The sequence below is a fragment of the Vitis riparia genome, chromosome 3, assembly GCF_004353265.1.
Source record: "Vitis riparia cultivar Riparia Gloire de Montpellier isolate 1030 chromosome 3, EGFV_Vit.rip_1.0, whole genome shotgun sequence".
NCBI classification, from domain to species: Eukaryota; Viridiplantae; Streptophyta; class Magnoliopsida; order Vitales; family Vitaceae; genus Vitis; species Vitis riparia.
The window spans coordinates 17,069,088-17,093,749 of record NC_048433.1 but is presented as its reverse complement, the minus strand read 5'-3'; the positions used below and the strand labels follow the sequence as shown (position 1 = coordinate 17,093,749).

At 30.3% G+C, this 24,662-nt stretch overlaps 1 protein-coding gene and 1 pseudogene across 1 annotated transcript; both read right to left on the bottom strand.

Annotated features, from left to right (window-relative positions):
* Nucleotides 1–4,413: 4,413 nt before the first annotated feature.
* LOC117910321 (protein DMR6-LIKE OXYGENASE 2-like) lies at nt 4,414–9,743 on the bottom strand. The gene is made up of 4 exons (XM_034824409.1): nt 9,459–9,743; nt 9,131–9,366; nt 6,807–7,134; nt 4,414–4,851 (listed from the first exon to the last, which is right to left on the bottom strand). The coding sequence occupies exons 1-4, from the start codon at nt 9,711–9,713 to the stop codon at nt 4,609–4,611; spliced, it is 1,062 nt and encodes a 353-aa protein (XP_034680300.1). The 5' UTR covers nt 9,714–9,743; the 3' UTR covers nt 4,414–4,608.
* A 9,388-nt stretch (nt 9,744–19,131) lies between these two features.
* Nucleotides 19,132–24,094, bottom strand: LOC117910997 (annotated as a pseudogene).
* Nucleotides 24,095–24,662: the final 568 nt, after the last annotated feature.

Sequence of the window (24,662 nt, the reverse complement as noted above, 5' to 3'; positions counted from 1 at the left end):
CTCTAGATGCTACGAACAACTCAGGGTTAAGGATAACATTAATGATTATTGGTCCTAAGCGAATGACAATAAATGTTATGAATAACTCAAAGCTATGACTGATGTGAATGACTTTGGGTCATGAGCTCAAGCTTACGGTTGTGGTTGACATGAAGAATTTGGGTTGTGAGCCTAGAGCTCTAAATGCTATGAAGAGCTCAGGATTGTGGATGCCATGAGCTACTCCGAGTCATTAGCTAAGGGCCTTGGATACTTGAAATAGCATAGGGTTGTGGATGATATGAAAGATTCTGATCATATGAGATTAGGCCTCTAGATATTGTGAACAAACCAGTGGTGTGGATGATATGAAAGATTCTTGGTCATGTATCCATGGTTCTAAATACTATGAACAACTCAAGACTGTAAATAACATGAATGACTAGGTCATGAGCTCAAGGCTCTGGATGCTATGAGCAACTTAAGGCTTTGGTTGACATAAACGACTTCGGGTCATGAGCTTAAGGTTCTAGATACTATGTACAACTTAGGGTTCTTCATGCTATGAACAACTTAGGGTTGTGATTGACATGAATGACTCTATGTTGTCAGCTCAGGGCTCTAGATGCTATGAACAACTTAGAGTTGTGGAAGATAAGAATGACTTGGGATCCTATGAGCTACGATCTCTAGATGCTTTAAACAGCTTAAGGCTGAGGATGATATGAATGATTTTTTGGTTGTGAGCCTATGAAGCTAAATGTTATGAACAACTTGGGAATGTGGATGACATGAACGACTCAAGGACGTGATTTTTGTAACTTAATTTTTCTTAAAAAAATCCCAAACTCTCAAATAATTTTCAAGGTTCCAATCTCTTTCAAATTTAATTTCTAAAAATCCGATTTTCAAATAATCTCTAAGACTCCAATTTTCAAATAAAAATCCAGTTTTCCCTCGAACAGTTTTAATTTCTGTTTGGCGATGTATGTGATAGGTTTTGTGTTTTTTTATTGTATGCCACCCCATTTTTTATGATAGCGTATTGCTCGTTCATGGCCTAGGTGCGCATCCACTCTCTTTCTGGTCATTCTCTATGCATGTTTTGATTCCCATATGTGCATGATTGATTTGAGTATCCATTGATTTTCCTATTGATTGTCATGTCAGCTTCATTTTATTAGTAGAGACCCGACTTTAGGGACTTAGAGGGGTGCTACGGTCTTTACCGTACCTTCTCGATAAGTAACCTGACCCCCGAGCCCGACCCGGTTTTTCACAGACCATATTTTCCAAAATAAGGAGTCATGCTTAGGGTTTTCTTTCTTATTTTGTCTACCCTTTTAAAAATAAAACAAAAATAAGTGGCGACTCCAAGTCATTTCTTTTTAATAAATAAAAATCATTCCCAAATAAAAATCGAGCTCACCATCAAATGGAAAACGCATGAGCCGAAATGCGGGGTCCACAAAATGGCGACTCCACTGGGGATGTCAGAGGGTCAAACTTGAACTTAAGATGAAGCAAATGTGGCATTTGATGAGTCGATCAGTGGTTACCTGCTTCTTGATTGCACATTGAGAGTTCCCGAGTTTTCACTTGGGACATTGGTATGTTGATCGTGTTGGTTGATCATCTTGATTGAGGATTTTGATATAGTGATTCTTTTTGCGCTCCATTGATATATTTGTTTGAGATATTTGACATGCTATTTATAATTTTCTTAAACAAAATGGTAGTGATATAATTTTTCTACTATTTCACTAACGACGAAATAAAGTATTTATAAAGATGCGAAGTGGGTGTTTTGTAAACCGACTTAATAACTTAATTTAAGTCATTAAGTAAATTAAGTCTGTTTGGTGACTTAAAGTAAAAAACAACTTTAAGTAATAAGTAAAAATAATTAACTTATTCTTAAGTCTACATCTTCATTTTACCTTTTTATTTCCATTTGTCCTAATTACCTCCACGATCTCTTTTGTTACTCCACAACCTCCATTGTGACTTGAACCCCTTTGCTTTAGTTATAATTAATTTATGAGGATAAATATGTTTTTGATAATTTCACCACTACAAAAATCGAAATTAATGAAGCTTGATTCCTTGACACTTTTAAAAAACGTCATTATTTAGATTATAATATGAGATTCAATGGCGCTTATTAGAAGCGTCATTGTTTACTATAGTATTTTTCAATCCATGGCGCTTATTAGAAGCATCATCGTTTGATAAGGCTTATTTAAATATTATTCGCTACATAATGGCGCTTATTCAAAGCGTGATAACATTAATCCCATCACTTTGGCACTTTAGAAAAGTATCATTGAATTATAGGTATAAATATACCTCCCTAAAATATTTCCCTTTCCATGATCTCTCATCCACCAAACATTCCTATGTCGTTTCAAACCCCCCAAATGCTCATACCAAATAAACCTGTTTACAAAACCCGAATAGGATCTCTCATCCACCAAACACATTCTTCTTCCCAAAATCTCCTTTGTCACCGTTATCGTTTCCATCATAGAGAGAAAACTACAGTCTTGATATCGATGATGAAACCCTAGATTCTCTTGATGTTTTCCTGACTTCGTGCTTCTGGTGGAAGAAGTTGTCGCTATTCACGGATGAGTACTACATTTCTTGATCTTGGAAACCTAGAAGGGGATCTTGAGGTTAGAGCCACTGTAGGACATTCATTGCTATGGGTATTGATGTGGGTAATGGTTAAGGGGTTCTTGATCCAATTATTATTAGCAAGGGTTGGGGTGGCCATGGGCCATCATCTTACTCAGATCTATAATGAAAGAGTATCACATGGGTCGTTTTTGTCATGGGTTTTTGCCCAGATCGGGGCTAATATCTAGGAGCTAATTCTTATTCGTGGGTTTTTTGCCATTTTAGGTTGGAGTTGTAATTTCTGCATTCAATTGGTAAGTCTTTTGATTTTTTAAATTGTCTTTTTCTTTGTTCCTATGTTTTTGCACAAGAAATTGAGATGAAGTATGCCTTTGCTGATGACTTCTAATATGTATTTTAAATTTGTTTAGCTTGCTTTTGTCATTTTGTTTGGCCCTCCACCTCAAATCATTATCATATTCCGTTGCCAAAGTGGTTGAATACTCCAAATTCTCTATGGATCATTCACTTTTCACCCCTTCTAAATACTCTGTTTTTCACTTCTTTATTCTCAGTAGAAAAAAAAAAGGTGAATACTAATGTTACCTTTCAAAAAACTTAGAATAAATTTAAAAGTAACAGAAAAAACCACAAACCAGTGATAATAAAAAAATAAAAATAAGGTCGAAGATTATACTAGAGGAAGCAACCTTAGAACTAAAACAATCCATATTTCTCTCTTGAGTTGAGAAGGGTTATGTGACCCAACATGTTATCTATAAAAGAAAATTTACAAGGTGTGTGAATGGAAAGAGAATTTTTCTTTCCTTTTTTAATTTTTATTAAAATAAGAAAGTGGATCGCATAACTTGGAAAGTTAAAATTATTCAATATCAATAACAAATACTTACTAAGTTTACGCACAAAGACTACAAATATTTTATGAGAAAATTTTATCTTTATATATATATACAAACTATTCAATACAAGCTTTGGTGTATCTAATCATTAAACAAATTTATGAATTGAAAGTAAAAATAATTTTTTAAAATTTAAAAAAAGTAGAAACTATACCTTAAATAAATAACATTATGTTTTATTTATACAAATATATATATATATATATATATATATATATATATATATATATATATATATATATATATTAAAAAAAAAAAAAAAAACCTTTTAATTGAGACTCCTTAACTATTGGACAATGATATTTTACTTCCACAAATTTACAAATTATAAAATTTTATTAAAAAAGCAAAGGAAACTAATAAGGGAACTTAGATAATGATATATGTTCTGGTGTTTTTTTTATTTGTTTTGTAGGCTATCAATGGTAATGGATCATATATAATGGGGTTTTAGTGAGCAAAAGAGATGGGATGCGATAAGGATAATCTAAGTTTTGCTATGATGAAGAAGAGACACTAGTTAATATTTTCAACCCGGCCTGTCAACTCCTTTCGTATTTATTGATATATATCATGACCCATTTATCGTGATATTTTATTTTCTTGTCTCCTACCCATTTTCCCATTTATTATATATTTGTATATTACATACATGAACATATTTAAGAAGTGATGTTTTTGGTGTCTTATGAAACAAACATAGTATTTAAAATAAGAATTAAGTAATAAGTTTTAAGTCAATAATATAAGTATAATTTAACTTAAAATCAACTTAAGTCATTAAGTAATAAGTGTCAAACTTTACCAAACACCCCCTAACTGATTAAATTTTCAAGTTTGCTAGAAAATTAGTGTTTTAACCATGAACTATATCAAGCCTATGGTAATAAAATAGAAGATAGAAATGATTTCATTAATTATTCTCTCAAATCACACAAAAACATCCACCATAACATCAATAAATAAAAGCATAAATGTTCCTTAGCAATTCCTAGCATTTACATATTATCCATGTTCTAAGAACATTTTAAATTATTTGAGTATTGATATTACCAATATTCTCAAATGCAAGGCATGGGGATGAAGTTCACATTGTTCTGATTCGGACTCGATCCAAGGAGGTTTTCCCATCAAGTTTGTTTCCTTGTTGAAGTTCCAAGTATTCTTTATATGCCATTCCAACATATTTCAATGGATGACTTAGCTCTGGTACTGGTTCAACGACTGTGTCTAGCGATGGTCCATTTGAAAGAGCCAATGATATCCTAGTGGTTTTGTTGTTCACCACCGCTCGATGCAAAACACTCTTGTACTTACCATTGCTCAAAACCTTCCATAAAAATAATGGATTTATTGAAATAAAAATTAAGAAAAATGATGCTCACTCCGATTCTTAAATGGAAAACAAAAAAATATTTAAAGCTTGTGTTAAAAGAAATTAGTTAAGAAGCAAGAACAAGGTTTTTTGAAATAAATATACATCTATACAATGTTTTTAGAACCGGACCAATTATTACACCGGAAACATTATAGATTCACAGTTCAATAGTTGGACCAACCGTTAAACTATGGTCAAATCAATGATGTCATAAATATATAATTTATATATATTATTAAAATTAAAATTAATTATAAAAATTTAAATATACATTAAAAGCAATAATATTTATTTTTCATCTTTGATATAATCAACTTAAATCATAGATAAATATAAATGTATGAATATTTTAAATTGTATTAAATAGAATATATATAGTATTTAAATGTGAAATAGAAGAAATTTCCTTATATATTAAAAGAATATCTATATATATATATATATATATATATATATATATATATATATCCTATTATTTCATAATTTTTTTAAAATATGGCATTATCTTACTTATTTTTTTGTAATTTGCAACTTTTAAGAAATAAGCATGAGAGGCACATTAGTCACAACCTCATCTTTTGTGCTCAATGTCCACGATTCAATTCCTCGAAATCATTAGTCACAGAAATCATGCACAATGTACTTACGGAAATTAATGCCTTAAAGATTGTTTGGTTAGATCAGTTTTTATTATGCATATATAAAAGTTATTTGGGCTTGGTGGATTGACGAGACGATACATATATCTTATTTTATCCTATCATATTTTATCAATTAAAAATAACCGACATACAATTGGGGTAAAACTACAAGTTGTAAAACTGCGAAAAAAGTTTCATAAGTTATTCTATCCAATTATCTTATAGAAAATTGTATCTCGCAAAACAAAATTGGCCTAAAAGAGATATTTGCCATCTTATTTTCTCTTTCCTCATTAATTTTAATGGTATTAAAATATTTTATTTTTATATCTCACATATAATATTATTATTTAAATATCATTGTAAGGCTAGTTATATGTGTAATAAGACTATATTTGGTTGGTTATATAATTGAATGAGACATTTATATCATAAAATATTATATCTCACTATATAAGATATCTATATTTCGGATATCATTTCTAGTGGAATATAATGCCTTTAAATATTAATATAAACCTAAACATTATAAACATTTGAGTATAAGAGATATTGATTTATAAAAAGAATAAATAATGGAGCTCAAAGCATCTTACATTTTAATGTTCAATATTTCTTTAAAATAAAAATTATATTACATAATATTTGCTATTAGAAAAGTGGGAAATCTCCCTCATAATTAATATTATTTGATTGTTTTATAATTTTTAGTGTAATAAGTAATTTTTATTTTTTAATAACATTCATAATTAAAATATTTATAATATATAAATAAAAAATTATATATATATATATATATTAATATTATTTTATAATATATTTATTTACATATTTTTATTTCTTTTTTTAAACTCCAAATTTAAATTTTCAATTAAAATTTACTCTTTTTACAAAATGTATAATATATAAAATAGAAAAAATTGAAGAAAACGTATAAGAAAAATATATTTATAATCAATGGTTATGTATTACTCATATTTCAACTTAAAATTATCATATTTCATGCAAAGTATATAAAAAAAAAAGTTGGATAATATCCTACCATTTATCATATCGTATATTTAATTGCGTATACAATAAGTCATATCCCTGTTATATCATGTAAACTAAATATAGCCATAAGTCAAAAAATGGAAGAGTAAAGCAAGATACCCTCTTGCACTTTTTTTTCTTTTTTTTTTCTCTTTCTTCAATAACATAATCATTGATTTTAAAAATAAAATACCAAAGAATATAAACAACAGAATAAGCAAGGTAGGAAGGTACCTCAAGATGGTCGCCTGTGTTAACCAAAATGGAGTTGGGGATTGGATTCACATCGAACCATTGTCCTTTGTGCTGCACCTGAAGCCCACCAATCCCATTCTGTATGAGGATGGTCAAGAAGCTGTGGTCTGAATGAGGCGGCATTCCCATTGCATATTCTGGCTGAGGACAGGGTGGATAGAGGTTGGCAGTGAGGATTTGTAAACCTGAATCCATATTCATGGCCCTGTCTATATACCACTCTTCCAATCCCAAGCTCTTTGATATTCCTTTAAGTAATTCTCCAACTACTTGTCTGATTCTTTGGGTATATTCTAGACAAACCTCACTGCAGTGGCAGCAACAAGAAGCAAAACAAAACTTTTTAGCTATTCTGCCATCTCATGTGATTGGAACTTCGGAAAAATTAAAGTAAGGAGCTACTACGTAATTCTAGATGAACCCAAATTCATGAAATAAGCAAGTATTAACATTCGGTTTTATTAATGAATAGCATGAATCACTTAGTGAGTCCTTGCAACCCATCTTCTCTAATCACCCAATGCACAAAAATTTAAAATATTCTTAATAAACGGTAAGAATACGTTTGATTATGGGAAAATGGTAATGATTTTATCATATTGGGTTTTATTATGAAAAATATAGATAAAATTAGTTAGAAACTTATTAATTTTCAAATTATTTCATTTTTAAATCTATTTTTAAAATAATATATAAAAATAAATTTAATAATTTTAAATTTATTTTTTATTCAATTCTTTCTACGTTTCCTTCCATTTTTCCTCAAATTTTTTAAAACCAAATATAGACTAAGGGTACATAGTTTTGGCAAATTTATACACCTACTTCCTACCATCAAAAAATAGAGAACATGCTTTACATTAAATATGCAAACACCCTCGATTTTCATAGCTTATTTTATGGAGATCTAATAGAAAAGTCAAAAATAACGTGCAGAGATTGGCCTCTCAAGAAATTTGTGTCAACTGCTAACCAATATGAACTATTTCTTGAACAACATGCATGTCTAGGTGGATGTTATTTCAAGAATTCTAGCATGAATTAGTTGATAAAATCTCCCATCCTTATATCCCGTTTCAAGTGATGCACAAAAATTAGGATTATGTTTGGTTCTTGAAAAGTTTAGGAAAAAATACGAAGGAAATAAAATAAAGAAAAAAAATATAAAAAATAAAATCAAAATCAATAAATTATTTTTATATACTATTTCATACTTATTTTATTTATTTTAATTCATTTATATAAGATTAAATAACTTGAAAATACGTAAATTTCTATCTAATTTTAATTATATTTGTTTTTCTCTTGTATTTTTCATAATATAAAAGAACATAAAAAATAATTATTTTTCTTAATATTTTTTTTTCCTTTTTTTTTCTTATACTTTCCAATAACCAAATATGACTTTAGTTCCATTAAACAAAGGTGACATTCACTGGTATGCCAAAGCTGGGTTTGCAGGACCATGGAAAACCCCAACATTTTGGAGCCTCTTTAGGTATTAGATTTACCAATAGGCCACTATGAAAGTTCCTACAACCTCAATGCCATGAGCCTATAGCTTAGCTCCAACCTATTTGAACTAGGCCAAACCCAGATTGAATAAATTGGACCATGATCCAATGGGTACGTCCAAGCCAAAAGATACCCACAACTAGCATATGAGCTAGAATCATGCTATGATTGGTAATGGATATCAATCAGGATTGAATTTCAGTCCATGATAGAAAAATTACACTTACTGAAGAGCAAAATCATTTTGAAGAATAAGTTTAATTTCCGCTTGCTTTTCAAATTTGAAGCTGTCACACTTTATAATTATATGCAAAAATTACGAATAAAAATACAAACATATCTTTAAAATCAAAATTAATAGTTATCATCCTTTGAAAGCATTTGAGAAATTTCACTTTAAAATTATTAATTCAAACTCGATTTTACTTAAATCTGAATCAGTGTTTAAATTAAAGCGCAAAAAAAAATACTTTCTTTTATAATTTTATGGAGTTTTAATTAGAGGTAAAGTGTTACACTTTAACAAGTTTGAGAGGGTAAAGTGTTGGATTTGGAATGTAAATGAACGAAATGTGGGCAAAGTATATTTAACCATTTTAATAATGTATTGCCCATGATAAGCCGCCACTTGTTGGCCATGTCTCCATCCAAAGACTGGGACTCTCCACCTACCGTTCATGATATTGATAGCGTCGGTTCCATTTGGTACTCTTTTTTTAATTAAAAAAAAAATCAATTTAATGTAGATTACTGATAATTGTGATTAGAGTGGGAGAAAGTGGTGGTACCTGAAGCCCGCTGGTTTGCTGGGAGAGTGAAACTGTGGATGCACGAAGACCTTCAGAAAATCCCTCCAGAACAAAATCTGGTCCACCCTAGCATTGAAGCTTGTGCCGCACCTGATCGGAGACAGAACGTGGGTCCCCTGAAACTCACGCTTCTCCTCCTCCGCCAGATCAAAGAACCCTCTACACGCCTCAATCATCCCCGTCATCAGACTCTCCGGCACACCGTGATTGATCAACTAGCAACACATCAACATCAATACACATACATGATGCATCTACTATCACACACAAAACATTAAAATTCAATTGAATTCCATGTGGCGATTACCATGAAGAAGCCCCATTCCAGACAGGCTTTGTCAAGGTCCTGGATGGCTCGGGAGCGTTGATCAGCATCACCAGAGGTGAGTAAGGAGAAGTCGATGATGGGGATGGAGTGCTGTGGCTCAAAAGCGAGGAGTTGATTGGGATCAGTGGTGAAGGTGTAGGAGGAAGGGATGGAGGTGAGAGCAGAAGATTCGGATAGGGATTTGACGCATGTAAAGTTAGGAGGTTGGAGAAGGTTTGGAGTGGCGGTGGCCATGGCGATTGGCGGCTGAGGGAGATAAACAGAGAGATTGTAGAGATAAAAAGGGGTTGATATGTGGGAGGAAAGGACACGTCGTCACAAGCTACAGTATTTGTACACGTGGATTTAATTGTTTGCATGAGGTAGCGTCTCTATCTTTTTTTCTTTTTCGTTTTTCAATTTTAATGTTTTTTATTTCTTTGTCATTCTGTTTCTGTTTTGGGAATACTTTGAAAATATATTCAAATTCGACATAATTGAATGTCATATTCCAAGGCCTTTTTTTAAAATCACTCCACTAAAAATGTATAAGATTTGATTAGTTCAAGAAAACATATTTAAAATAAATATTTATTTCATAATATTATCACTCATATAAGATTTATTTACTAAAAATGTATTCATATAAATTTTTTTACTAAAAAATTTATTTGTAATGAAGATTAGATAAAAATATTAGTTTATCATTATCACTAACGACTTTGTTAAAGAAGAAAAAAAGCAAAATAAAATAATGTGTTAATTAAAAAAAAAATTAAAAATATATATATCATAACTGATACACATAAAAATGGTTTCTTAAAATCAATTATTTATATAAAAAATTATTTACCATGATGAATAGATAAAAAAAAGAAGAATATTTTTACTAAATTAATAAAATAAATTAGTGAAATAAAATTTTGTCTTAAGGAAAATAAATTTTAAAAATATTTATTTCATGTGCATGATCATATAGCTACAATTTGAAAATTAAAATTTATTTATGCTATATTTTATTTAATATAATAAGGAAATGAATAATTTAGAAATATAAGTTGTAGAAACTACGAATAAATATTATGTTGATAAAATCAATATAATTCATTTTCCTGCAATTATATACTTCGCTTCCAAAATTATTAATTTCACTTCATAGATATATCATTTCAATTGCAAGGGTGGACCAAGGACATTGTTTCTAATATAACAAGTTGTTCGATCAAAAGAATTTTCAAATGTATTTTGTCATCAAGAAAGAAAATGGTGTGAATTGAAATGAAGATGTCCATCAGCGAAATGATAAAAAATTATAGATGAGAATAAAGAATAATATATTTAAATCAAGATGTAAAATGGTCCAAAATTATAATAAAATTTACCAAATAAAATAACTGTTAGATTTGAAATTCGCTAGAGATTATTATCTACGGTGAAAATATCATCAGGATATACTTTATCAAATTAAGTTAAAGACTATAAAATCTCGTCTAAACTTATATATGATTTAGTTTTAAATTTAGATCAATTTTATTGTCAAATTATCAATCTCAATTGCATTGATCAATCATCTAAACTTAATTCAGGTCATTTTCAATTACCTTGTAATAGATCCTATAGCACAACTACACAACCTCACAAAATTTAACATTTTGCATTTGATGAATTGACAAAGATTATACTATATTCCTTACTTAAAACAACTAAAAGATAAAATTATCTCAAAATTATCAATCAATCAATTTAAATAAAATTACCTTCTCTCTGGCTTCTAGTACTTATTCTAACATAGATTTTTAAATTTAGATCCTTCTTCCTTTGGCCAAAATGAGATCTAGTCATGTTTTGAGATTTTAATTTTCAAGACATGTTTGGCTCTTAAGAAAATAAAAGAAAGTTGGATTTCTTAAAAGAGGGTATTAGTGTAATTTTAGAAACTTGAGAAATTAAAGTATAGTTATCATATACCTTATGAGTGTAGGGATGATAGTTTCACAGGTTAATTGGGTAACCCACCTCGCCTCACTCTTATTAGGACAAGTATGAGAATATGCTAATTGGGTATGGAATCGGTTTAGGGAGTTTTTCTAAACCTGAATCCGGTTTAGGGCGAATATGGATTTGGTAGTAACCTATCTTAAATGTATAATTACCAATTCACCCTTACAATATTATAAAATACCAAAAATCTCCTTATAAATAATTGTTTTTTCCTATATTTTCAAGGTTCCTTTCACTACTTGTAAGAAGACTTCTATTCTCTCATCTCTTTTGCCTTAAAATCACACCTCTTGCTCTAAAACTAGATTATAGACAACAAATTTTTAGGGTTTGTGTGGATTTCTCCTCTCTAGATAAGAAAACTCTAAATTTTGACTTAGTTTTCATATTTGTGGCTTTAGTAAATGGGTTTGAGGATTTTTTTTTTTTTTTTGTTGGGTGGGAGAGGAAAGGGGAGGAGAGACGGGGTTGTTTGCCTGTATATTTGTTTCTTATGTGCATTTTATCTACTTTGCATATTGTTTGTGGTGTGTTTGTTTGATTCATATATTTGAGGGGATTTGAGGTTTCCCAAGAGGGAGTAGATTTGTTGAAGGTAAGTGGTTAGTTGGCCTGTTAGTTTGACCCTTTGTTGCCACTATCAAAGCTTCCCCCATGTGACTCATGTTCCTAATTTTCTTTCTCTAAAACTTAAACAACAATCAACAAAAATAAAAAATAAAAAATGATTTTGAGTGTTGAATGGATATTGAAAATCTCTCCGTAAATCAAGTATTTGTGTTACTATAGTCCAATAATTTTCAACTTATTTGACTAAATTTTGTGAGTTGCCCAAAAAAGTAACTTAACGAAATGAACTATAAATATGAACAAAATTTACTATTATATTAAAATATTAATTTCAAATTTGTGTTTGGGTACAGTAACTATTAGGATTGAGCCCCTAAAAGTAAGACATGATGTAACAAAATTAAACTTCACTATCCCCTTGTTATCCCTTTTACACATTAACATTAATAATTAATGACAACTAATACAACACATATAACTTACCAATAATCATTTTGCACATTAACTATACCTCCTTCAACTTCTATTCTTCGAGCCCGTTTTAGTACATAAATATGATCATAATCATAACTATGGGACAACATCATATGCATGTCCTCATCATCATCCAACTATTGAAGTGCAGATGGATCAAACTTAAGGGTGTAATAAAACGTATATCAATTCGGATTAATATCCAACTGTTCATATGCCTTTGAAACAAAAACAGCATATGACATCCCTTGTCTAATGTACATGCCTTTTTGTTGCCCACCCTTGTATTGTATTTATTTTATCCTCCTTAGGTACAATCTCCCCTCCTTCATGAAGTTAGCCATAAATGGAATTTCCCAAGTCCATTTACCAATGGAGAAGTACGTCTTCTTTCACTGACAATCAAATCAATCTATTTCACAATATTACAAGCAAGGAAAATTTTACAACAAATAAAAAATAAACAAATGAAAATAGTAATCAATTGAGACATATTTTATATCATAAAGAACAATATTTGTTGTATATTAGACATGTTAGGGATATGCCAAAGAAACCACAACTGCCTAATTTCATAAGAAATTTGAAATTTTTAAAATTTTACTTTATCATAATGTATCGTAATGTTATTGTATTTGTATTGTAATTATAGTATATTTTTATTGTATCTCTGTATTTTTTTATAAAAAAAATTAATTTTATAGTTGTGTTTTTGTATACATCATTTGATTACCATCAACAACTTCATGTATTGAAATTACAGTAGTGTATTTTTGTTGTCTTTTTATAATTTTGGCTTGCAAGGTTGCTTCAAAACATTGATCATGATAGGAATACAACATGATAGCCTAGAAATGCCAGTTCAGTAAAAACCAGTTCAATATTTTATCATTTTGGTATATTGTAATGTATCGTAATGTTAATGTTTTTGCATTGTAACTATATTACATTTGTATTGTACTTGTACTTTATACTTGAAGTAATGGTTCTTTTACACAACCTTCAAACTACTAGGCATTCAACACATCATACCAGTATAATACTCATACAAAAAGATAAAAAATTCATAATAAAAATATAGTGATCTTAACTCTTTAACAAATTCATAATAAAAGACAAAGTGGTCTCATACAAAGTGATTTCAATTTTCAATGAAAATCCAAATATATTCATAAATATACAAACAAAGTGGTCCCAAACAAGCATGAAACAATTGAGAAATTTTTTTTCCTCTGCCATGTCAAACCGGTCCCAACAATAAAACTAAAGTGGAAACATTTTCAATGGAAATCAATAATAATCATATCAAACAACTCACCCGAAAAATAAATTAAAAATAAAAACACATATTCAATATGATCAAAATAATATAAAAAAAATTTAGAAAAAAATAAATTTTCATAACATTTTACACAAAAAATGTCATTTCTTTCTCAAAACCTCCTTCAATATTTCAAATCTAATATTTCATATCTACATTGTTAAAATTATTAACATTTTATTTCTTCAATCCAAGTTTTAATTATTTAATCTTTTTTTATATATATAAACTGAGGTACTTTTTTTTTTGGCATTTTTTCAAAAAAAAATTCTTACCTTTAATGGATTTCTTGCTAGATTCACAAAAAAAAAAAAAAAAAAAAAAAAAAACAGCTTTATGGAGACGGTTTAAGATCATAACTTGAAGTACTAGAGCTTTTTCCTCTTTGCTTTTTTTCTTCTTCAATAGATAAGTTACAGTTGGGTTAAAGAACACTTTTTTTTAGCTATTGCTTTTGACTTATTAAGAGTAGTCTTGACATTTAAAAAAAAAAGGCATTTGGAGGAATTATTATATTTTCAGTCTACACTTCAAAAGAATTATCAAATCTACTGATCCTTCTGGGTCACTTTTTTACCCCGCCCACCCTAAACGGTAATTTACTCATTAAAATGTTAAAAAAAAAAAATCCTTTACACATGTTAATCATTGCCTTAATCAAACTCTTATGCCTACCATAATTGATTAACTAACAATCATCAACATCAATACACATGTATCTATTTTTGTATACAAAAAATAAAAAAATAAAAAATAAATTAAATTGAATTTTGTGTAGGAGTTAGTAATTACCATGAAGAAGCTCCATTCTTGACGGCTTGGTCAAGGTCTTATGATTTTGGAGCCTTCAAGAAAACATCAATGTTAACAAATTAATTTGACATTAAAAGTGTCAACATATATGAATAAGAAGCGCCAATTTTAAAAAAATATTCTCCTAATATCCTAAATATTGACTATCAATATCTTTTATTTTTGTAGTAGTGACATTTATTTGTTTATGCATATATGTAAATGATAGATAAAGTTGTGTTAAACCATGGTAAAGGATGATTGTGTCTCAATAAGTTCAAAATAACATTCCTCCAAGGAGCAACTAGAGGTTGCAACACTTGAAAACATAAAAAGCTAGCATATAAGTGCAGATCAATCTAGGTCTCACGAAAGTTGTGGACATCACAGAAGTCTATAAAATTTGATAATTCTTGTTATTACTTAGTAAATTATCTTTGCAAGCCAAGGCCAATGGTTTTACCTAAAGTAAATAATTTTTCCAAGGGGTTCAAATTCTGTATGTTGGTGTTTTCTTATGCAATTATGATTTGATTTAGTTGTGCGTTAATTTTTCATTAGGTAAATTGGATGAAGAACTATTTGTTTATGAGAGAATTAGGTTGGCAATAGAATCCAAAATTCTAATGGTCTACCTATTGACCTCGGTTAGTTTCATAATCCAAAAATACATTTTCATTTTAAATAAACAAGAAAAGAGAAATACACCTAAAGGAATCATGTGTGAAAAAATTCATTATGTTTAAATATCTTTCATGTTGATTTTCACCTCATTTTTTTCATCTATTTTTTATCTTTGCTCTCTTACTTGCTTTTTCTTCTAGTTTTCCTTAAACTCTCCAAGCCTTAAAGCTACATTTGGTTAGGGGAATAAGATAAAATATGATATGTATATCCTAGAATATCATATCCCATTGGATAGGAAATGCATATTAAAGAATATGATTTCCAATGGGATATGATATCCTTAGATATTATATCCAACTGATATAATATTCTATGGTAACGTATACAATGTGATATGTTGTGTTATGTTATGTTTATATCTAGCATGTGAAATGAATAAATAAATAATATGAAATGTATATTATTTTTGAGATAAAAATTATATTATATTTCAATATTTGCTATTAAAAAATGAAATCTCTCTTATGTTTAACAATATTTATAATCAAAATATTTAAACTTTATAAATAAAAATTATATGCAATGTTATCCAATATATAAAAATAAAACATACACAAACACACATATATATATATGTATATATATATAAATTATACATATATTAATATTATTTAACAATAAATTTTGTAAATATTTTTTTAGTTTTTCATTTTAACCATAAATTTAATTTTATAACAAACAAATTTTATTTTTCAAAATAAGAAATATAAAAAAATAAAAACTGATAAAAAAAAATTATATTTATGATACATAAGAATGCATATTCTACATCTTAGTATAAGATTAACATATTCCATATAAAAGGGATATAAAAAAAAAGTGGATGTTATATTCCACCACTTATCTCATATTTGGTTGAACATAAGATTTGGTAGATCATGGGATAATTTTATCTTATCTCATGACCAACTAAACATAGGAGAAAATATAATATCACATTTCTTATCTTATCTTATGTTATATCCAACCAATAAAATGACTTAAAAGTTTTTAGTTTCTTTTGGTTTATGGAGTTATTGAGCTCGTAGAACCCAGATGGTCTAACCAAGATCAGTATAACTAAGCGTAGGCTCTTTGATTGGGTAAGCCTAGGCACCTACATCACTCTAGAGACAAAGTATGATCATTTGAGTTTAGTCATACACAACCACCCCAACCACCTTATGCATAAGAATGCTTCCTAGTTATGCAAGCCTTTAAAAACCTATTACATTTTTTAGTATGGGTTAGACACCTAGATTTTGTGATGCATTACAGGGACCATTTCCTTAATTACTCGGCCAACACCCCTAAAAAGTGTTGAAATTATAATCCGACTTAAAGTCAAATTAAAAGAATTTTAGAAATTTGAGAAATATTAGGAATTGTTATTTATTTAGGTTTCATATGTTAATTATGACTTTAGGTCTAATAGGAACTGGAGTCCTAGAACAAATATGATTAGTTTATTATAAATAAGCTTGTTATTATGTTGAAAAATAGAATGCAATACATTTTTATTTTTAGCAAAAGTATTATTAATACCCAATTATGTGGGTTCGAACAAAAATAACTAGTAGGCCTACAAAATGTGTTCGGATGGCCAATTGTAAGCATGTGACATTGATTTCTAACTAATATAAGCCAAAGATGTCTAGTAATTAATTGCAAAACCACCCATGATTAGGTATGGCAAGATCAATGCTTGGTTAGAGACACATCCCATTAATAGAAGAGATTTTTTATAATTCATTGAGCGCCATTTGACAAAGCTTTGAGCAACCAATAACAACCTCAACACTACATCTCAAGCACCACTTGCCATGGCAAGGACACCTACCCAATTGTTAGCTCCTTCATGAGGAAAAAGTTGACTTTGATTATTTCATCCAAGTAATCAAAATGTAATGTATCAAAACTATATAAACAAGTCCCAAAAACGCAAAATGTGTTCAGATGGCCAATCGTAAGCATGTGACATTGATTTCTAACTAATATAAGCCAAAGATGTCTAGTAATTAATTGCAAAACCACCCGTGACTAGGTGTGGCAAGATCAATGCTTGGTTAGAGACACATCCCATTGATATAAGACATTCTTGACAATTCATTGAGCATCACTTGACAAAGCTTTGAACAACCAATAACAAGCTCAACACTACATCTGAAGCATTGCTTACCATGGCAAGGACACCTGCCCAATTGTTAGCTCCTTCACGAGGAAAAAGTAGACTTTGATCATTTCATCCAACCAATCATAATCTAATGGATCAAAACTATACAAACAAGTCCTGACGTCCAAAGAGGACAAGTTTGTTCCCCCACACTCAAGCATTAGCCAACACTTACCTTCATTCTTCCTCTATATTCCCCCATCTTATCCCTTAAGCTTGAAGCCAATTAGGGATGGTAATGGGGCAGATTCAAGATGGTCGCTCCCATCCCAATCTCTCCTTAAGCCAATTAGGGATGGTAATGGGGTAGATTTGGGATGGTTGCTCCCATCTCAACTTCGCCTTACCCTATTTAACTTTTTTTTAAAAAAATTTTGAAATTAAAAAAAAAAATTTAATTTTTTTAATTACATTAAAATGAATATATTTTACAAATAATTAAAATATTATAATTTTTTATAACTCATTTTATTGAATATTATATTATTATTATTATTATTATTATTATATATTAAAAATAAGAAAATAAAAACTAAATTAAATTAATTTTTATATAATTGGGATGAGACAAGACAATACCCAAACCCGTCTCGATTTTTAAAAAAAAAAATCCTAAATCCACCCTTAACCCATTATTTAAATTTCAAATCCGTCCTATTATGGTCGAATGGGGTGGGACAGGTACCCGAAAAAAAATGGCCCCATTGCCATCCCTAAAGGCAGTCATTCATTATTACTCCACTTTGACTTGCCATCATCGAGGGGTGTAGACAAAGTTTGTTCCCACTGCACCTTGTTGTAAGTATCCAATAGCGAGATCAAACAGACTAACCAACCACTAGAGCATTGTTGGATCAAGTCATGCCAACAGACCCGAATCCAAAAGTTTGAGAACTAACATTTTAGTTCTCATCATATGTGGTGAATTTGTAGACTTAATTGGTGTGGAGCTATCTTTATTTAATACAACCTTTTTACCATATTTGGTTCCTAAAAAATGTTTAAAAAAGATATATGAAAAAAAGGGATAAGAAAATAAATATAGTTTTTTATTCAAGAAAAAAATTGATGGGAAGTATCTTCTTAAGAAATACTCCTTCCCTTGTTTGTTTATTAAAGGAAAAACAGAAGAAAAATTAAATGAATGTGAATAAGACTATCCCTTATATAAACGAAAATGCTACTCTTATTCCTACCTCTTCATTACTTGCCCCTGTGCTCCTTGAACTTAAAGAAACATTTTTATTTCATTCTCAATGGATGATAAAAGCACAAGATGGCAAAAACAGCATCTTCCTGTTCAAAATGTCGACAACGAAATGGGGATGAAGTTGTATAAGCCAATAAAATTTTGGAATATCTCCTGGAAAATTATAGTTTAACTATGAGTTATCTACAACTTTATAATTGTTAGATAAGAGATACAATTCATACATAGGCACCAAAATTATCAACACAAAAATATGTAGCTGCTATCTTTAGATTTCTCACAGTTGCCAACAAAAGCTTTGCATAATATTATCAAGAAAATTACCAAGTTATTTCAGCTTCAATACTATCAAAATTTTTGTATGGCAGAGAAGTACGTACATGTATATACTTGATACAATGGCAAGTCAAAGACTAAGGGATTTATTTGGAATGCATCTCCATGATAGAGGCCTACTTCAAACTGTTCAAACGCTGACTCTACCCAAGCAAGTTATCCCATCAAGTTTGTTGCTTTGTTGAAGTTTCAAGTATTCTTCATATTTCATCCCAACATATGCCGGTGGATGGCTTTCGGGATTGATCAACATGGGTGCTGGAGTAACAACCGTGTCCAACAATGGTCTATTTGCAATAGCCAGGGATATTCGTGTCGCTTTGTTGTTGACCACAACATGATGTATAACACTCATGTACTTGCCATTGCTCAGAATCTTGCACAACACATAATGTGTTTTCACAATTATTAAAGTTAATTAAGATGCAATTGTAAGGTTTTTTAATAGAATATTAATCTAAGGAATGGGGAGAAGAACTAAATAAAAGCAAAACTTTCTTGATACATCAAATAACACAAACTATTTTATTATCTTATTGTTATTATTGGTATGTATCTCACTGTCAATGTAAAAAGTGAAGTCATCTTTTTAAAAAATGAGTTGTAAGCGATCTCGTCTTTTCAAAAAGAGGAGCTCAATATATAAACAAAATATGTAATAAAACATGTACTTTTATATTTTTAAAATAACATTTTTTTTTTAAATCCCATTGTCAGCTAACTTAACCTTCATTGCACCATTAATATGGTTATCTAGCAAAATAGTCATAAAGATGGACATTTTAAAAATGTTTTCAATATTTCTTTTGTTAAAGAATATTACTCATCGAATGTAAGAAAAAAAATTAATTGATAAACTAATTTATTAATTTAAGAAAATGATCAATAAAAATAAAAAATTTAATTAAAATGATTCTGAAATTATTTTCCAAAAGGGTCATTGCCCATGAAAACTTTCTTGAAATAAAAAAGAAATAAATGTAACTTCATTTTAAGAATTACTAAACATACTAAATCATTATACATTCATTTCAAATTTTTCCCATAGTAATAATTTTTATTATTTTTTAGCTTCTAACATTCAACTAGCTAGAATCCATATGACATAATTCACGTTGAAGGTTGGTGTGGGTTGATGGAGGTTAGGGCATTGCATTTTTCTAAAGGGAGAGAAGGGAATAGAAAGAGCAAAGCAGGAGTAGTGCACCTCAAGTTGGTCACCGTTGTTGACTAAAAAGGAGTTGGGAATGGCATTCGCATTGAACCACTTGCCCTTGTGCTCCACTTGAAGCCCCCCAACTTCATTCTCAATGAGGAGGGTGAGGAAGCCATGATCAGAATGAGAGGCCCAATGCATATTCTGGCTGTGGACATGGCGGATAGAGGTTGACAATCAGGACTTGCAAACTTGAATCCATATTCATGGCCTTGTCAATATACCACTCTTCCAATCCCAAGCTCTTTGATATCCCTTTAAGTAATTCTCCACCCACTTTTTTTATTTTTTGTGTATACTCCAGTGAAAGCTCACTACAGACACAACCAGACTCAAAATAGAACTTGTTAGCCATTGTTCTCACTTGTTAAAGAATTAGGAAATTATTCTCATGTATTTGCAAAATCAACTTGATTGCATAATACCAACCATCTAACAAGAACGCTTACAATTTTTTTTCCAATGAAGTAAATAAACTGACACTCAAATTAATTTCATTTGTGACGTGAAGTACTGAGAGGGGATAGTCCATGATCAAATCTTTGAATGAAAAATAGCATATGGTATATATCTATATATATATATATATATATATATATAAAGATAACAATATTAGGTCAAATTTGATAAGAAGATACTCATTATTAGATTGGGATGCTTAGGCTATGGTACGACTTAGCAAGGTTGAAATAAATCGATCGGTATTTTAATTTGTACTCTTATTGCTTTTCATGGATCGAGACTTTAATCATCTTATTAGATATGAGCTTTTATTTAATAAATGCAAGTGACAAATTAGGTTTTACATATTTAATTTATACTATTATTGCTTTTCATGGATTGAGGCCTTAATCATCTTGTTAGATATGAGTTTTTCTTTAATAAATGCAAATGGGTCACTACTTGACATGGAAAGGTGGAATTGTTAATAAAATTTGACTAGTATTGTGGCATTATATGGGTTATAGATGTTTACACCACATGGTATGAATTATCTATTGTATTATGAAAGTTTGAATCATTTTTGTTTTGTTGTGCTTTGGTAAAGATGAGGGGAGTTGAGTTGTTCAATTAGCTCATGGGGGTTGAAGGGAATAGTACTCCCTGATAAATATTTTTTATGTGATGATTGATGAGTTTGTTCTTATTATGTATTTTAACCATTTTATATTTTAAGGCTTTGTTTTCAAGATAGTGTAACTATTCGATTGAATTTTTTTTTTTTAGAATTTCACCTTTATACTCCTTTTCATTCCTTTTGGTTAGTGGGTTGATTCATGCCTAATTGGTGTCTCAGCTGATGTATGTCCAGCTGGTGCTCCTTGAGGTGTAATCAACAAAATTTTTAACCTATAACACCATGAACTAGGGTAGCAAATACAAAGCTACTATAGCATAGTGGCTCTAGGATCGTTCCACTGGGAAGGGTACTCAAGATTGTAAATGATACCAATTCAAAGTGAATTGGTATTGTTTCATTTCAAGATTAGCTTAAGAAATAAAACACAAACTTTGGCTTGAAAAAGGTTTGAACTTAGATTAACAACACAACAAGTGATGAAAATAACTTAAGAAGAAAAGCATTCCTTGGAGATTCAGGTATACAGGGGAGGTTTCTCATGCAAAAGCATAGCTCCGGTCACTTGGTTCAATTCCTCACATTAGAGACTTAACACTAAGTCAATTCTCTAACAGGTGCTGCATAAATGCATCCCTCAATTGGATTTCAGCTTTAATTCTCTCACTGATGCAACTTGCAATGGTTCAAGCCTCTCACTTAGCTTTTACCATTCAAGGTGATCTTTAACCTTGGATTATCCGTCAAAAGCTCGCAAGAGGTAACTAATGGATGTCTCCTAAGAGTCCAAAAGCTTACCAAGTGTTGGCTATTCTAGAAAATCCTACCTTCAAGTCACCTACCAGAGGCTCGCAAGGGGTAAACTAGTGCATCTCCATGGGTGAAGATCACTTGCCTTACCAAGTGTTGGCCCAGGTGACTCCAAGACGTTTTAAGTTAACTAAAAACATTAGAAACCATTCACGGGACACACTTACTCTTTATTCATAGCTGAAACCACAAAGCTTCTGATTCTTGCACTTGGAACCTTTCCCGGCAACCTTAACTCCAAGGAACTAAAAGGTTTAGCTACTCATTCTCTGGGGAAGATTCCTCAGAGAGTGCATAACTTAGTAAAAATATTAAAATACAAAGAGAGAAGGTAAGGTAGTGAAGAGCTAAAGCTCTTTGTATTTCTTTCTTTGGAACTTACAAAAGGTTCAACAACCAGAACACTCAGAACAGGCTCCTCGGGCTCCCTTTTATACCAAAAATCCCAATTACAGCTATCCCATGGTATTTTGCTAAATTCCTAACTTAAAAGCTAAGGAAAACTATCATTGGTGACTTACAAGGAGAATTTAGGCATTTAGGCAACAAAAATCTAATGAAAAATATCTCCAAGAGTCGGTTACAAATATCAGGAAGTACTAAGGACCACTTCGCAGGTGAAAGATGAGGTCTGCGAAATTTCGCAGGTACTCAAGAGGGGCTGCGAAATTTCTTCATAGCAACCAGCTGCTTCAACACCTTTGCAAAGTGGACTTCCAACTTGAAGTGTTTGGCTTCCTTCGCGACGTGAAGCTTCAGGGGAACTCCAGAGCACTGTGCAAAAAGGCTGCGAAACCATTCCGCAACAAGAATGGTGATTTCGCAGCACTTTTCTGAAGCCTTCCTTCCTTCAGCTTGGAGCAGTTATCTTCCAATGGCTGTAGCTTCCTCATTTCAGATCCAAATTGCACACGGTTTGAGGCATTGGATTGTTGACTTCCCAAGCTTTCAAATGACATATTGTATGCATAATTTGGACATCAGGAAGTGCTCCAAAACTAGCTGCAGTGACTGTCATCAAGAGTGCTCCACGGCTGAATCCTCTTTGCTTCCCCTTTGCATTTCCACTTTGCTTATGGCATAAGAGCTTCAAGGCTCTGATTCTTCATGCCTCTGAGCTTCCCATTGCTTACCAATGATTCCAAATAACTCTCCTCAATCTCATAATGCTTTGGTGATCAAAATACTAACAAAAACACCAAAACTTACACAATTTGATTAGTATTGATTGAAAGGGGCCTTAACATGCTAATTGGGTTAAAAGGCACTAACTACTACTCAAAAGTGCTTAAAAGGATTAATTAAAGGCTATCAAATAACACTTTTTGAGTAGTAATCATGGGTTCTTGAGTGTTAGTGTACTCCATGGACGTAGGGATCACATGATCATTGAGTCAGGTTAAAAATCTCGTGTTCTTTATTTTTTGCTTGTATGAGTGTGATTTGATTAACATTATCTTTTTAGGTTTGGGGACTTTAACTATCTTATTATTTATGTATATTTATCTAATAAATAAAATTAGAAATTTTGTTATATATATAGTTTGCATGTGTAAATTTTCTATTTGTTTATATTCATTTTTTGATTTTCTATAAATGTGTTTTTTGTAAAACAAAATATTATCAATACAAAAGTTAAAAGCCTAAAAACATTTTTATAATATATATATATATATCAATAAAATTTTAGATATTTTATTTAATCTATTTTTCAAAAATATCATATTCAACTGAGGGAAATAATATTTCCTATAAAATTTTAATTTAGAAATATATATCTTAATTCAATTGCGTTGAATTGGTACCTAAAGTCGGTCGGTTTACTGGGGAAGTGAAACACATGGAATTGAAATACTTTGGTGTTAAAGAAGAAGTTTAGAAATAAAGAGTGTCAATTGAGAATATTAGCTCTAACCTTATGGTTGTGTATCCTTCAAAAAATGGATTGTCGCTAAAGATATTTGGTGAACATGTCAAAAGAATGGACATTATTGGGTACCATTATTGACATTAAGTTGAGTTTTTATATTCTTTATGTATTTGATACTCTGAACTCATTTAAGTACTATTTCTAATTTGTTTGCACCTTGTTTCTTTTTGTTGGTATATACATGAATGAATGAATTATATGAATATTAATAGAATTTATCTCTAACAAAGACATTATCAATGGATTATTATTATTCTTTCTCATTAGTGGTGAAGTATAAAAGTAATATTGGGACACATGAAAGGGACTTTGTCGAAAGAATGGCATACAACCATTGTAATTCGTATTAGTTTTTATTAATGATGATTTATGATCATATGACCAATTCAAGAAAGGATTCAGCTTCTATTATGTGCATTGTGTTTTATTATTAAACCATAAAGTCAGATATGTTTACGACGGGCCAAGTGTGAGAATACTAGTATTTTTTTTATGTAGTAGCCCACATTCCATTTAAGTTTTTAAATATCAATTGTGGTTTAATAAATAAATAATATTAGATAAATCCTATTGATCAGCTTTGAGAAAAATTTGATAACTTAAGGAGTCAAGAAAAAGAAACATTGT